This window comes from Oncorhynchus masou, chromosome 27, assembly GCF_036934945.1.
Source record: "Oncorhynchus masou masou isolate Uvic2021 chromosome 27, UVic_Omas_1.1, whole genome shotgun sequence".
Classification (NCBI taxonomy): domain Eukaryota; kingdom Metazoa; phylum Chordata; class Actinopteri; order Salmoniformes; family Salmonidae; genus Oncorhynchus; species Oncorhynchus masou.
The window spans coordinates 38,361,598-38,378,772 of NC_088238.1; the positions used below are offsets into that span (position 1 = coordinate 38,361,598).

Genomic DNA, 17,175 nt, shown 5'->3' on the forward strand with positions numbered 1-17,175 from the left:
GCTAACCACCTGCCTCTAATTGCACTCCACGAGGAGCCTGCATGTTACGCGAATGCAGTAAGAAGCAAGGGTAAGTTGCTAGCTAGCATTAAACTTATCTTATAAAAAACAATCAATCAATCATAATCACTATTTAACTACACATGGTTGATGATATTACTAGTTTATCTAGCGTGTCCTGCGTTGCACATAATCGATGCGGTGGGCATTTGCGAAAAAGGACTGTCGTTGCTCCAACGTAGCCTGTTTGGTGTTGGGTTTTTTGGGTGATTGTTCTCTGTGTTTGCACCAGATAGGGCTGTTTAGGTTTTGTCACGTTTATTGTTTTGTTAGTCTATTCATGTATAGTTTTCTTTATTAAAGAACCATGAATAGAAACCACGCTGAATTTTGGTCCGCCTCTCCTTCAACTCAAGAGAACCGTTACAGAATCACCCACCACAACAGGACCAAGCGGCGTGGTGACAGGCAGCGGCAGCAGGAGCAGCGAAAAGAGGAATGGACATGGGAGGACGTTTTGGACGGCAAGAGTATGGACTATACTACTTGGGAGGAAATAGACAGGTGGGTGGTCGACCCAGGAAGAGTGCCGGAGCCCGCCTGGGATTCGCTGGAGCAGTGCAAAGAGGGGTATAGGAGAATGGAGTTGGAGAGACAAGCACGGCGGCGCAGTAGGAAGCCCGAGAGTCAGGCGAGGCACACAGGAAGTGTGGAGAAGCCAGGTAGGAGACCTGCGCCAACTTCCTGTGCTTACTGGGGGGCGAGAGAGACCGGGCAGGCACCGTGTTATGCTGTGAAGCGCACAGTGTCCCCAGTGCGGGTGCATAGCCCGGTGCGGTACATACCAGCTCCGCGTACCGGCCGGGCTAGAGTGGGCATCGAGCCAAGTGCCATGAAGCCGGCTCTACGCATCTGGTCTCCAGTGCGTCTCCTTGGGCCGGCTTACATGGCACCAGCCTTGCGCATGGTGTCCCCGGTTCGCCTGCATAGCCCAGTGCGGGCTATCCCACCTCGCCACACTGGCAGGGCGACCGGGAGCATTCAACCAGGTAAGGGTGGTGCAAGCTCGGTGCTCAAGAGCTCCAGTGCGCCTGCATGGTCCGGTCTATCCGATACCACCTCCACGCACCATCCCCCCGGTGGCAGCCCCCCGCACCAGGCTGTCTCGCCATCTCATCCCTACAGCTGCTCCCGCCTGTCCGGCGCTGCCGGAGTCTCCCGCCTGTCGGGCGCTGCCGGAGTCTGAGGCGCCAGAGCCCCTCAGCCCAGAGGCGCCAGAGCTTCCGCCCCATCTGTCCCAAGCTGCCCCTCAGTCCAGTGGGGTCATTTAGAAGGGTTGCCATGGTTAGGAGGCCAAGGAAGCGGACAATGGGGCGGAGTAAGACTATGGTGAAGTTGGGGCCCCGTCCAGCACCAGAGCCGCCACCGCGGACAGATGCCCACCCAGACCCTCCCCAATAGGTTCAGGTTTTGTGGCCGGAGTCCGCACCTTGGGGGGGGGGGGGGTACTACTGTCACACCCTGACCATTGTTTGCTTTGTATGTTTCTATGTTTTGTTTGGTCAGGGTGTGATCTGAGTGGGCATTCTATGTTGTGCGTCTAGTTTGCCTGTTTCTGTGTTTGGCCTGATATGGTTCTCAATCAGAGGCAGGTGTTAGTCATTGTCTCTGATTGGGAACCATATTTAGGTAGCCTGTTTGGTGTTGGGTTTTGTGGGTGATTGTTCCTGTCTCTGTGTTTGCACCAGATAGGGCTGTTTAGGTGTTGTCACGTTTATTGTTTTGTTAGTCTATTCATGTATAGTTGTCTTCATTAAAGAACCTTGAATAGAAACTACGCTGCATTTTGGTCCGCCTCTCCTTCAACTCAAGAGAACCGTTACAGTAAGGCCCTACATTTTATCAACATATCGAATGCGCGACTCGAGCTGGCAGCATTCTGGATCATTGCTACTCTAACTTCCGCGATTCATACAAAGCCCTCCCCCGCCCTCCTTTTGGCAAATCTGACCACGACTCCATGTTGTTGCTCCCTGCCTATAGACAGAGACTAAAACAGGAAATGTTCGTGCTCAGGTCTGTTCAACGCTGGTCTGACCAATCGGATTCCACGCTTCAAGATTGCTTCGATCAGGTGGACTCGGATATGTTCCAGATAGCCTCAGACAACAACATTGATGTATACGCTGACTCGGTGAGCGAGTTTATTAGCAAGTGTATCGGTGATGTTGTACCCACGGTGACTATTAAAACCTTCCTTAACCAGAAATGGTGGATTGATGGCAGCATTCGCGCAAAACTGAAAGTGCAAACCACTGCTTTTAAGCATGGCAAGGCGACCGGAAACACGACCGAATACAAACAGTGTAGCTATTCCCTCCACAAGGCAATCAAACAAGCTAAGCGTCAGTATAGAGACAAAGTAGAGTTGCAATTCAACTGCTCAAACACGAGACGTATGTGGCAGGGTCTACAGTCAATCACGGATCACAAAAAGAAAACCAGCCCTGTCTTGGACACCGATGTCTTGTTCCCAGACAAATTAAACAACTTCTTTGCTCGCTTTGAGGACAATACAGTACCACTGTCATGGTCCGCTACCAAAACCTGTGGGCTCTCCTTCACCATGGCAAACGTGAGTAAAACATTTAAATGTGTTAACCCTCGCAAGGCTCCCAGATGGCATACCGAGCCTTGTCGTCAGAGCATGCACAGACCAGCTGGCTGGTGTGTTTACGGACATATTTAATCAATCCCTATCCAAGTTTGCTGTGCCCACATGCTTCAAGAGGGCCACCATTGTTCCTGTTCCCAAGAAAGCTAAGGTAACTAAGCTAAACAACTATTGCCCCATAGCACTCCCTTCTGTCATCATGAAGTGCTTTGAGAGACTAGTCAAGGATCATATCACCTCCTCCCTATCTGATAACCTAGAAAGACTCCAATTTTCTTACCGCCCCAATAGGCCCACAAGTGGCACAATCTCAATCACACTGCATACTGTCCTATCCCATCTGGACAAGAGGAATACCTAAGTAGGAATGCTGTTCATCGACGAGAGCTCAGCATTTAACACCATAGTACCCTCCAAACCCAGGGTCTCGACCCCGTCCTGTGCAACTGTGTCCTGGACTTTCTGACGGGCCGCCCCCAGGTGGTGAGAGTAGGAAACAACATCTCCACCCCGCTGGTCCTCGACACTGGGGCCCCACAAGGGTGCGTTCTCAGCCCTCTCCTGTACTCCCCATTCACTCATGACTGCGTGGCCATGTACACCTCCAACTCAATCAAGTTTGCAGACGACACTACAGTGGTAGGCTTGATTACCAACAACGATCCACATCGACGGGACAGTAGTGGAGAAGGTGGAATATTTTAAGTTCCTCGGTGTACACATCACGGACAAACTGAAATGGTCCACCCACACAGACAGCGTAGTGATGAAGGCGCAACAGCGCCTCTTCAACCTCAGGAGGCTGAAGAAATTTGTCTTGTCACCGAAAACACTCACAAACTTTTACAGATGCACAATTGAGAGCGTCCTGTCGGGCTGTATCACAGCCTGGTACGGCAACTGCTCCACCCACAACCTTAAGGCTCTCCAGAGGGTAGTGCCTTCTGCATAACGCATCACCGGGGGCAAACTACCTGCCAAGTCTAGGTCCAAAAGGCTTCTGAACAGCTTCTACCCCCAAGCCATATGACTGCTGAACAGCTAATCAAATGGCTACCCAGGATTGACCGGTACCCCCTGCATATAGCCTCTTTATTATTATTTTATTGTTGATCTTTTATTTTTTACTTTATCTAGTAAATATTTTTTCTTAACTCTTATTTTTCTTAAAACTGCATTGTTGGTTAAGGGCTTGTAAGTAAGCATTTCATGGCCAGGTCGACACCTGTGTATTCGGCGCATGTGACAAATAACATTTGATTTGGTTTCATGACATTGCAGCACATACAGCAAAAAACAAGTGAAGTGACGCAAATCGAGAAAGTCATAAATACCTTCTTACTTATACTCTCATTCATTCCACAGTCACTGTAAGGTTATGATCAGTTCACCTGGAATAGTCCGAAGTTAACTGGGGATGTTACATTTGATGTTATATGGCCAAGTTGCCAGATCTGTGTTGCTATGGCCACACCAGAACCAGACCTGGCAACCACAGGCTCCCAGTAAGTTGGTTAACTATAATCAGTGGGCAGGTCTTCCCTCTTCTGTTAAGGGGGATTTGCTGGGGGCCGTTGTTGATTTGAAGTGGTATTCCATTATCTCCAGGCGACTGGCATTGCTAGGCAACCCTACACCAGGAGGAAGGCGTCCATAATGTCCCAGAGTGCAAGTTCAATCATACCCCCCCCCACACCCCCAAATACTGTCAGAAGGAGTTTGGGGGGTGGGACAGGGCTTGGGATTGCGTGTGTGTGTGTGTGGGGGGGATATGGGGCTGCTGGGGTGAGTGGAGGTTTAGTGGAGTGGAGGAGTGTGTTTTGGGGGAAATGAATGGCTAGCGGGTTGTGTTTGGTGTGTTTTAAGGGGGGGTGGGTTGTGGAATGGTAATCAGTATGTTTACAATGGCCTGAGGTGGAGTCCTGCAGCTTCTAGAGAAACAGGAGGAGAGAGGAGGACAGAGAGAGAAGCAGGGGAAGACTGTGAGGAAGCAACAAGGGACAAGAAAGAAAGAAAGACAGGCAGGAGGAAGTAGAGACAGCAGGTGGAGCGCAACATTCCCAAAGAAAGTGTGAGAAAAATAGAGGGAAATGGGAGAGTAGTGAATCAGTGAGTGCTAAAGAATCATTGCAAGAGGTGGGCTCCACATTTTGTTCTCGTGTCCACTCCTCCAAGCCTCCACTTAACATGTGGCTAACTAGTGTTCTGCTCTGAACAGACTTCAAGAAGCAGCCAATGGGATGGATGTTCTGCAACTTGACTAAGTCTGAGGTTCTGCGTGTTGTATGGGTGTGTTTATGTGCGTGCCTGTATCTGTTGCTGTGTGTGTGCGTGCATGCGTGTACCTGTCTGTGTGTGTGTGTGTGTGTGTGTGTGTGTGTGTGTGTGTGTGGTGTGTGTGTGTGTGTGTGTGTGTCTGGTACGATGTGTGTCTGACACCATACGTATGTGTACGCGTTTCTACCAGACTTTGAAGAGCAGCTGTATGACACCAAGCTAACAGGCCAGACGTTCCGCCACCCAACAGCTTCATCCCAGAGTTCTGACGACACGTCCACCACCCTCAGTCGCTCCCCTGTCTCCCTCAACAACAAGAGACCTGAATTCATCTTCCTGGTAAATATTAACACCTTCATTTGGTTTAACTTGTACTTTAACTTACCTTTACTGACCTGTATTTCGTTCTTGTACAAGTTGTAGTTATTGCACAAATGTTCTACAGCTGATTTTTAGGTGCTGGGGACTATGTGTCTGTATATGCTAGCATATTGTTTGATAATGGAAATACATTTTTTCCCTTGCTACGATTTGAAGTTGACAGCTTCAGAACATTTGAGTTGTCAATCGGAAAAGTCCCAACACAAATATTCTCCAGTCGAGGAATCTAAGTGTACCTCCTTCCTTCCCGTCACCCCTCCTCCATCACCTATACCCTCTCCTCCCTCCTCCTCTTCAGCCGGCGTCTAAGGGGCAGGTGTGTGAGGAGGATGAGACCTCCTCAGTAAGTATCAGTAGGGGTACAGACCCGTCCCCCTCTCCTTCCCCATCCCCCTGTGGGTCAGATCGCCCTCTAGTGGGGTGGAGCAGCACCTCCCTGGGACCCCCCGTGGCCGAGAAACCTCGTTGGCACCTGGGACGACGCACCCCCGCTCACCTGCTATCCCTCGACATCACAGGTAGTAGAGTGGGTAGTGTGTGTGTGCGGGTGTGTGCTTGTGTTTTTCATTTTATTTGATTTAAAATTAACCTTAATTTAACTACTTTTATTTAAGCTACCTTTGGGGCAATGGTGAGATGATGAGAGAGGGGGAGAGAGAGAAAGAGAGGGTGCAGAAGAAAGCACACATGGATACAGTGCATCTAAGTGGAACTCAGGTTCCCACCTAAAATACACAACACACCTAACCTTACCAAGCTAGTCTCAACACACCTAACCAACACACCTAACCTTACCAACACACCTAACCTTACCAAGCTAGTCTCAACACACCTAACCTTACCAACACACCTACCCTTACCAACACACCTTACCAACACGCCTACCCTTACCACACCTTACCAAGCTAGTCTCAACACACCTAACCTTACCAACACCTAACCTTACCAAGCTAGTCTCAACACACCTAACCTTACCAACACACCTAACCTTTACCAAGCGAGTCTCTGCACACCTAACCTTACCAACACACCTAACCTTACCAACACACCTAACCTTACCAACACACCGAACCTTACCAAGCTAGTCTCAACACACCTAACCTTACCAACACACTTAGCCTTACCAACACACCTACCTTACCAACACATCTAGGCTTACCAACACACCTAGGCTTACCAACACACCTAGGCTTACCAACACACCTAACCTTACCAACACACCTAACCTTCCCAACACACCTATCCTTACCAACACACCTAGGCTTACCAAGCTAGTCTCAACACATCTAACCTTACCAACACACCTAACCTTACCAACACACCTAGGCTTACCAACACACCTACACTTACCAACACACCTAACCTTAACAACACACCTAACCTTACCATCACACCTACCCTTACCAACACACCTAACCTTCCCAACACACCTATCCTTACCAACACACCTAGGCTTACCAAGCTAGTCTCAACACATCTAACCTTACCAACACACCTAACCTTACCAACACACCTAGGCTTACCAACACACCTACACTTACCAACACACCTAACCTTAACAACACACCTAACCTTACCAACACACCTAACCTTACCAACACACCTAACCTTACCAACACACCTAACCTTACCAACACACCTAACCTTACCAACACACCTAGGCTTACCAAGCTAGTCTCAACACACCTAACCTTACCAACACACCTAACCTTACCAACACACCTAGGCTTACCAACACACCTAACCTTACCAACACACCTAGGCTTACCAACACACCTAAACCTTACCAACACACCTAACCTTACCAACACACCTAACCTTACCAACACACCTAACCTTAACAACACACCTAACCTTAACAACACACCTAACCTTACCAACACACCTAACCTTACCAACACACCTAACCTTACCAAGCTAGTCTCAATACACCTAACCTTAACAACACACCTAACCTTAACAACACACCTAACCTTAACAACACACCTACCCTTACCAACACACCTACCCTTACCAACACACCTACCTTTACCAACACACCTACCCTTACCAACACACCTACCCTTACCAACACACCTAACCTTACCAACACACCTAACCTTTCCAACCCACCTAACCTCACCAACACACCTAACCTTACCAAGCTAGTCTCAACACACCTAACCTTACCAACACACCTAATCTTACTAACACACCTAACCTTACCAAGCTAGTCTCAACACACCTAACCTTACCAACACACCTAACCTTACCAACACACCTAACCTTACCAACACACCTAACCTTACCAACACACCTAACCTTACCAACACACCTAACCTTACCAAGCTAGTCTCAACACACCTAACCTTTCCAACCCACCTAACCTTACCAACACACCTAACCTTACCAAGCTAGTCTCAAGACACCTAACCTTACCAACACACCTAAACTTACTAACACACCTAACCTTACCAAGCTAGTCTCAACACACCTAACCTTACCAACACACCTAACCTTACCAACACACCTAGCCTTACCAACACACCTAACCTTACCAACACACCGAACCTTACCAAGCTAGTCTCAACCTTACCAACACACCTAGGCTTACCAACACACCTAACCTTACCAACACACCTAGGCTTTCCAACACACCTAACCTTACCAACACACCTAACCTTACCAAGCTAGTCTCAACACACCTAACCTTACCAACACACCTAACCTTACCAAGCTAGTCTCAACACACCTAACCTTACCAACACACCTAGGCTTACCAACACACCTAACCTTACCAACACACCTAGGCTTACCAACACACCTAACCTTACCAACACACCTAGGCTTACCAACACACCTAACCTTACCAACACACCTAACCTTACCAAGCCAGTCTCAACACACCTAAACTTACCAACACACCTAACCTTACCAACACACCTAGGCTTTCCAACACACCTAACCTTACCAACACACCTAACCTTACCAAGCTAGTCTCAACACACCTAACCTTACCAACACACCTAACCTTACCAAGCTAGTCTCAACACACCTAACCTTACCAATACACACCTAACCTTACTAACACACCTAACCTTACCAAGCTAGTCTCTACACACCTAACCTTACCAACACATACCTAACCTTACCAACACACCTAGGGGTGCGTAAGTGTGCGTATGTAAGCATCACTGCATACAGAATCTGAATTGTTTTATCCTATCTATTTGGTTACCTTCTATCTACTCTATTTTCTGTCATCTATTTATGTTTTGTGTGTGTGTGTTTCTGTGTGAGTGCGTGCGTGCGTTTTTGGTAGTATGCTCTGGTCATCATAGCTGCAGCATTCTGACACTCACCCTATAACCTCCTCCTAGTTTTGGCATAGCAACTGCTTTGTCATTGGATGCCTCCTCTCCCCCTCCTTTCCCATCCTCCATCGCCCCTCTCCTCTTAATTCTCATCCATCTACAGTAGAATATCTCACTCTCTTTCAGAACTCTCTCTCTCACTGCATCTCTCTCAATCTATCTTTTATTCTTCCCTTGCTCTCTCTCTTCTCTCCTCACTCTCATTTTCCCAGAATCTTTCTTTTGCTCCATCATTCTCCCTGCATCACTATCTCGCTCCATCATTCTCCCTGCATCGCTCTCTCGCTCCATCATTCTCCCTGTCTCTGTCGCTCTCTCTGTCTCTCTCTCTGTCTCTCTCTCTGTCTCTCTCTCTGTCTCTCTCTCTGTCTCTCTCTCTGTCTCTCTCTCTGTCTCTCTCTCTCTCTCTCTCTCTGTGTCTCTGTGTCTCTGTGTCTCTGTCTCTCTCTCTCTCTTTTTGTGTCTCTCTCTCTCTCTCTCTCTCTCTCTCTCTCTGTGTCTCTCTCTCTCTCTCTGTGTCTCTCTGTCTCTCTCTCTCTGTGTCTCTCTGTCTCTCTCTCTCTGTGTCTCTCTGTCTCTGTGTGTGTGTGTCTCTGAGTTAGGTGTGTTGAGATTAGCTTGGTAAGGTTAGGTGTGTTGTGTATTCCAGTTAGTTAGATGCACTGTATTCATGTATGTTTTCTGCTGCACCCTCTCTTTCATCATCTTGCCATTGCCCCAATGACAGAACAGGTAGCTGTTGCCATGGTAATGCCCAGCTCTTCCTTCATTCCACTCCTCTATCTGAAAAAAAAGCTGCAGAGGGAGAGGGAAAGAGAGAAAAAGAGAGATGGCGAAAGAGCGAGAGAAATGAGGGAAGGAGAGAAATTGGTAGAGTGAAATATATATATTGCAGAGAGAGTTGTTTTTCTCTTCCTTGCACGAGACCTGAGATGGTCCTGTGTGGCTCAGTCGGTAGAGCATGGCGCTTGCAACGCCTGTCTCTCTCTCTCTGTGTCTCTCTGTCTCTGTGTGTGTGTGTGTCTCTGAAGTGTCGTGGGTTATTCATGATGTTTTCCGCTGGGCCATTGCCCATATGTAAAAGTAGTGGACCCAGCCGACTTGTAAGTCGCTTTGGACAAAAGCGTCTGCTAAATGGGATATATTATTATTATATTATGACTGTGTAGAAGGTAATGAGTTACCAAATGTGGTTCAAACTTCAAATATGGTTTCAGTCTTAATGTAGGCAAGCGCAGGAAAACATTATTCTGCTGTTAAGTGAGTCAGTATGCTTCCTCATTATCAATGAGACCACCTCTCATCTTGTCCATGAGTAACTCAATTCTCTCTCTCTCCCTCTCTCCCTCTCTCCCTCTCTCCCTCCCTCCCTCTCTCCCTCTCTCCCTCTCTCCCTCTCTCCCTCTCTCCCTCTCTCCCTCTCTCTCTCTCTCTCTCTCTCTCTCTCTCTCTCTAGGTGAGGGTAAACTCTTGGGCGTAGACCTCCTCCAGGGATCCTGTTCCCCCTCTCCGTCCCTGGGCTGTGGTGGAGGAGGCCAGCCCCGGTCTCTGGAGCCTGTCACAGACACCCCTGTCCAGCACATACCCCTGAGAAAGACCCATAGTGACCTGGACCCCAGCTTCAGCCTTCCCCAGTCCCCCAGGAACCCCCCTCCTACCCTGGGCACCATGGACCACTCTGCCGCCCTCCTCTGCTCCAACTCCCCCTCTCAGTCCTGGAACGGCCCCAAGGGCTCCACCTTCTCCCCGGGAGCCTGGAACGAGGCCTATAGTTATAGTTTAGCTCCAAGTCCGCTGGGGAAGGGACCGGCGACCATGCCCAAGGGAGCAAGGATGGTGGGGATGGTTGCGGGGCAGGGTGGGGAGTTGATGTGCCCCTCTCAGACCAGTTTGGGACTCTCCGTGAGCTCGGGGTCGCAGTCTCACTCTAGTTCGTTCACGTCAATATCAGAACCTTCCGGACACAGGCACCCAGGCACCATAGGGATGATGATGGGGAGGCGGAGCGAGACAGAGGGGGCGGCATCTAGCCCCACTGACGAACGGAGTGGTCTGGAGAGAGGGATGGGAGGAGGCGAGAGAAGGGAGAGGTCGGCGCGTTCTGTCGCCGCCGCCAATGCATTTAAGTTCCGTGAGCGTTCTCTTTCCACGCCGACGGATTCCGGCTCGTTCTGCTCCACGGATAACATCTGCGGCGGGATGTACGGCCTCGGTGGACTACCTGGAGCCGGTAATGGGACAAACGGGAACGGTGGCAGCGTTTTAACAGAGATGCGCCACCCACACCACCATTACCCTGGCGGCGAGGGGGGTGAGAGGGGCGAGAGCTATGCCCTCTTCTACCCCAGCGGGAGCTCCGAGGATGGGAGCAACAGCATTGACAACGTCTCCGTAACCGACGGCAACTTCCCCCCGGGCGGTCGCCTACGGTTACGTTCTCGCTCCATCTCGCTGAAGAAGTCCAAACGCAAACCCCCTCCACCCGTCCGGAGCGTCTCGCTCGTGAAGAATTTAGGGGACGCCGAGGGGCGCGTGCATGGCTACAACGGAGGGCACTACCGGGACGGCCGCCCCAAATCCCTACACATCCCCCGGGAACACCTCCAGGACTTCCAGCCAGACTTCCTCCTTCCCTCCTCCTCCCTCTCCAAGGCCGATCTGGAGGAGCCTGAGCTGGGCCACGGCGGCGTGGACGGACCCCCTAGCCTCGAGGTCCACGGACCAGACACAACAGAGCTGTCCTTCCCAGCCCACTGGCAGCTGGAGGAGTGGAAAGCTTCTGACCCCTACAGGTCGTTGTCTGGGTCTAGTACAGCCACAGGGACGACTGTTATAGAGTGCATGAAGGTAAGAGAGTCCTATACACAAAGGGCCCTATTCAGACATGAGATAAGTTGACTAACATGAAGTCAAATTTTGACTTCAGTCCATGTTAAGTCTACTTATCTCAAGTGTGAATAGGGCCATTAGCACTTCCCTTAGTCACAGGTTTTTGGTATTTTGCTGTTTGTACTGTCTATACAGTGGGGAGAACAAGTATTTGATACACTGCCGATTTTGCAGGTTTTCCTACTTTTCCCTCTGTGTAGTTCATTGCGTGTTTAATAATGAAAATGCCCACCGAAAGGAGAACATGGATGTGGTTTATTTCTGTGCTTGTTAAAAAAAGTACAATAAGTAGCACATCTGGTCGTGATTTACAGTGTAGATATATTTGTCAACACAGTCATACACATGATGTATAATCCTGTAATATGATTCTGGCCCGACATATTCGTTTGTGGCCCTCCTTGGAAAATAATTACCCAGGCCTGGTCTATATTGTGTCATGCAGCGTTGCCCAAACCTCTTCCTGAAAATCTACAGTCCTGTAGGTTTTCAGTCCATCCCTAACCAAACTAGGTACCTGACTCATCTAGTTAAGGCCTTGGTAAGCAGCTAATAAGTGGACTGAAAACCTACTGGACACTAGATCTCTAGAAAGAGGGTTGGGCAGCCCTGGTTTAATGTAGGATTTTTTTCTGATGTGCGACCAGGAAGATGGTTGTCATGTTTTTAACCATTCATGTCTAATACATTTAATCTAATCACATTTAATTGAATCTAAGGTTCGGGGCAGCTCCGAGTCTCTCCTGGACTCTCCCTCCACCTCCAGAGCCACCTCCCCCTCCCTGCTCTCCATTGAGGCAGAGTCGACCAAAGCTTCCTCCCCCTTCAAGCCACCAGGACTCATGTCCCCATCCAGCGGCTACTCTAGCCAGTCAGAAACTCCGACGCCCATCACCCCCTCCAACCAGGTGGCAGGAACACCAACAGGGCCCGCCTGCACGTTGGGGTGTAAGATGCGCCCCAAAATCCCAGAGAGGAAGTCTTCGTTGCCAGCTACATCACCACGGGACCCTGCCGCCCGATCGAGGCTGTCCTTCGAGATGCCGGTTAACGCTCATCTGGATTTGTCCTCCATCAAACCAAAACAGAAGGCCAGCCGGCGCCATTCTGACACGTCCACCGCCACTAAGCCTGGTAAACTGAGTGTCGGCAGCCAATCAACTCTCCCAGTGGTGACCACGAATGAGCTCCGGAACATCCGCCTGCGTTCTGTCTCCCGTACTGACCTGGAGGACTGCCTTGATGGAGCCTCTAATGACATCATTGAGGAGGAGCAGGGTCGTGACCTTTCCCCCCCTCCTGTCACCCCCGGTTGCATCCCCGGCCCCCTCGTTGCCCCCAGACCCAAACCCCCTGTGGCTTTCAAGCCCCCATTACCCAAACGCCCCCTCAACATCCTCCTCAAGTCCCCCTCCTCCTCCCCCGTCGCTTCCGACTCCCCCTGCCTCCCCTGTTGACCCTCCCCGGCCCATGCCTAACCCCAGCATCTACATGGTGGTAGGTAGGAAGCCCAAGCTGAAGAAAGTCTTCCCTCACACCCCCACCAGCCCCTTTAGACCCCAGGAACATCCCCAAACCTTCCCCCTCCACTACCCCCAGAGCCTCTACGATGCCCCTTCCTTCCCCCACACCCGGTCCCTGTACGATCTGCCTCCTCTCCCCCTGCCCCAGCCCCTCCTGGAGGACCCCTCCATGGAGCCAGAGTTCAACCCTGACTTGGAGCTCCATCTTGGGCCTGAGGATGGAGGGTCTCTCCCCTCTCCCTGCAGTAACCAGGAAGTGCTGGAGACTCAGGATAAGAGCAAGTCTCTACCTAGCAGGATGACCATATCCTGTCTGGCTGAATTGGACAAGAAGAAACCCAAGGTAGGCCAGCTGAACGGTTTAGGGTTCAATGAATGCCTTTTTTTTGTTCTGTGGTCAGTCAGTCAATTCTCTCTCTCTCTTTCTCTCTCTCTCTCGCTCTCTCTCTCTCTCTCTCTCTCTCTCTCTCTCTCTCTCTCTCATACACATATACAGTATATTGTCTGCATGTATTTACTTGCTACATGGCACATTGTCCCTTGGTTATCATGTACACTACTAATAACAAATCGCTCCCCAAGGTTCCTCCGCCGGTTCCAAAGAAGCCCAACGTCCTGCTTCTTCCCTCCAACGGTACCACCGACAGACAGGGAACACAGACAGACTGCCCTGCCGCCCTCCGCTCTCCCGTTGGAGCGTTCCCACCAGAAGAGATTCCCGGGACAGAGGAAAATGACCTGGGAATAGGGACGGATGAGGAAAGCTCCATGGAGTCTTCATTACAGGACTCTTCTTTTACAGACGTGGAGGGGAGGCTCAGCATTACAGAGACAGGCAGAAGTATGTGTACAATGTTATGATGGGAAATGAATAAGTGAAAATCAATTTAGCTGGAATTCAGATCCTGTCAAGGGTGAAAGTGTTACAGTGCACAACTTCCTTTCTGGTTTCACTTCAATCGTAGTTGAAATGGAAGTGGCTACCAACGCAAATGAAAAACCATAACTACCGATCTTGTTTTGATTGGTCATTGTTAATTGTTTTCTTCATTTATTGATTGATATCCATTGATAGAAATGTTTCTTGTTTTCATTGGTCCGTCGTCAGAGGGTAACTGACCAATCATATTGTTTCCAGGTGATGATGCGGAGAGTGTTGAGGAGAGCAGTTCGGTCGTTAGTGACAAGACGGAACTCCACATCACAGAGGAAATGGATGATGATGTCAGAGGACACACACCTACCACACACACCACAGAGGACCTGTTCACCAAAATACACAGGTATGCCAATACACACGCTCACACACACACATACACACACACACACACACACACACACATTGGTTTTACTATCCTTATGGGGACCAAACAATTCATTCCCATTTAAAACATTATTTTTCTCCCTTAACCTAACCTTAACTCTCACCCTAAAACTAAACTTAGTCCTAAAACTTAGTCCTAACACTAAACCTAACCTTAACTCTCACCCTAAAACTTAGTCCTAACACTAAACCTAACCGCTAAGCCTGAAAGGCCTCTTTCCTTGTGGGGACCGGCGAAATGTCCCACTGGTCCGAATGTTACTTGTTTTACTATCCAAGTCAGGACTTCTGTTTCCCACAAGGAAAGTAAAAACAAACGGCACAAACACACACACTCCACCAAGGACAGTTACGCTAACTTACACACATATTTATAAAAAAATAAATAATTCTAATGCGTTTAACATCACTTCTCTTCTCTCCTCCCTACAGGTCAAAAAGGAAAGTCCTGGGCCGTAAGGAACCAGGGGACTCGTTCGGCAGCCGCCAGAGTCTGGTTTCCCCGGTGAAGCACAGCACCAGTGGTGGTGACCTCCGAACCCTGACCCTGGGCTCGACCCCGCGCTCCACCTCGCGGAATGACAACTTCATAGCCCTGCTCCAAAAGAAGGGCAGCAAGTCCAGCACGGGAGGGGCCAGAGTCTCTGCTATGGAACTCCTCAAGAGCACAAACCCCCTCGCACGACGCGTCACAGAATTCTCCACCTCGGCAGACGGAGGAGGTGATATGACCACCGGGAATAATGGAACCAGAATGCCTCAGGACCAATGAGAGTTTTTAAACCACTTGTCCCAGGTCATCCCCATCTCTCTATCTCTCTCTATCTCTCTCTCTCTCTTATCTCCTGAGAAAGTAGTTTGAATCTAGTTATAGACTTTTCGATCGGACTATTGATGGGAGAAAGGAACATTCAACCAGACCACTCAACCACTGATTGACCTTTCACGAACGTTTATTAACTGGCCAATGGTTGGTCACAATGGTCACCAAAGGAGTTCTGTTTATGACGCCGTCCGTTCCATCATTAAGGGGTATTATTTTTGGAGGTCTCCTTCAGTCTAAAGGAGAACGTTAGGATTGTTAATGTCATGCTTCAACACACTATGTTTTTTTAAACGAGAGAGAGACTATACTAGGGAAAGTTTGATTGGATAATAGACCTGGGTACATCGCAGGCCTGTGCTTGATGGCGACAGATGCCACACTAGTCTTTTGAAGACATGGGGCGAGTGTGTGTGTCATATTTTCTGTCCCTCGCGCAACAACAACGACAACAAAACTACAACGGTTTAAGTCAAACATTCCACGGGAAGATTGACAGTTGGACATGGTACCAAGCCCCGACCCTTTATGTTTGAATCAAAGCACTTTGGCGACTGCCTGCCGAGGTAGTTTACAACAACGAGGAAAACAACAACGCCTTTGTCCTCCCTGTTATTCGTTTGTTTATGTTTCTCTTTTCATACGCGATAGAAGGCCATATAAATGTACAAAGATATACATACATTCCGTATAAACTGAAAAGATCTATGGAGAGCCACAGTGTATAGTAGTACTACTAACAGTAGTAGTATAATAGTACTACACTAGTACTAACAGTAGTAGTATAATAGTACTACACTAGTACTAACAGTAGTGGTACAATAGTACTACAGTAGTACTAACAATAGTACTAACAGTAGTGGGACAGAAGTACTACAGTAGTACTAACAGTAGTAGTATAATAGTACTACACTAGTACTAACAGTAGTAGTACAATAGTACTACAGTAGTACTAACAATAGTACTAACAGTAGTAGGACAGAAGTACCACAGCAGTACTAACAGTAGTAGTACTACAGTAGTACTAACAGTAATATGGCTACTGTAGTACTAACAGTAGTAGGCTACTATGTGATACACCTCACAGCACACAACAGGATCAAACCAACTGAACTGAAGGAGCGACGCTATGGAACACAATCCCATGAACCCTTACCCACGGATCTCCCCGCACTGCCGTCAGAGTGTGTGTGTACTTGCGTGCGTGTGTGTGTGTGTGTGTATACAGGAAATGATAACCAAACACAGCAAGGGAGGTGTGAATGATGGAGGGCACAGAATTGAACCCTGTGGATATTTCTTAACAGAGAGTATGATACAGGGTTGGGTTTATTTAACAGGGTTTAGACTGGTTTCTGTTAGGACCAAAGGACTGCCATAAACAGACCAGTGGAGACGTGTTTGTGTGTGTGTGTGTGTGTGTGTGTGTGTGTGGAGGGGGGGGGGGGAACAAGGGCTTCATTTATCCGCCCTAAGGAGAGGATTAAGTGGTCTGAATCATGTGGCTGTAGTCTTTGGAGTTTTCTGTGACGTTTTGGAACTGAGAGAGGATTCTGGGCCTGAGGGGATTCCGGAACTGTGATTAGAACCCACTTTTCTAACAACCATCACAAAACAAACAGAGACAGTCCAGGAAAACAGCTAACCATCCATCGGCCATATTGAAAAATGCATCACCGTCTTCTTTTTGCCCTCTCCACGTTTTATTCTCATACTGTCCGTTTTGCGCAGGGGTGATGCCGCAGCCTTTTCCTCTCGTCCTCCTTCCTGGCAGGAACACATGGTCCATCTGTCTCTCCCTCTCTTCTCGTCCACTCTCCCTCTCTTCTCGTCCACTCTCCCTCTCTTCTCGTCCACTCTCCCTCTCTTCTCGTCCACTCTCCCTCTCTTCTCGTCCTCCTTCCTGGCAGGAACACATGCTCCATCTGTCT

The 17,175-nt window shown here is 49.1% G+C and overlaps 1 protein-coding gene across 1 annotated transcript in view; it reads left to right on the forward strand.

Annotated features, from left to right (window-relative positions):
- The window catches only part of LOC135516097 (NHS-like protein 2), a 148,138-nt gene extending 131,480 nt beyond the window's left edge, over positions 1 to 16,658 (forward strand). The window contains 8 exon segments of the mRNA XM_064940134.1: positions 5,142 to 5,290; positions 5,631 to 5,850; positions 10,142 to 11,532; positions 12,294 to 13,009; positions 13,011 to 13,440; positions 13,680 to 13,938; positions 14,236 to 14,380; positions 14,854 to 16,658. Of these exon segments, the coding sequence (XP_064796206.1) occupies positions 5,142 to 5,290; positions 5,631 to 5,850; positions 10,142 to 11,532; positions 12,294 to 13,009; positions 13,011 to 13,440; positions 13,680 to 13,938; positions 14,236 to 14,380; positions 14,854 to 15,193 (3,650 nt within the window). The 3' untranslated portion in view covers positions 15,194 to 16,658.
- The last annotated feature ends 517 nt before the right edge of the window (positions 16,659 to 17,175 follow it).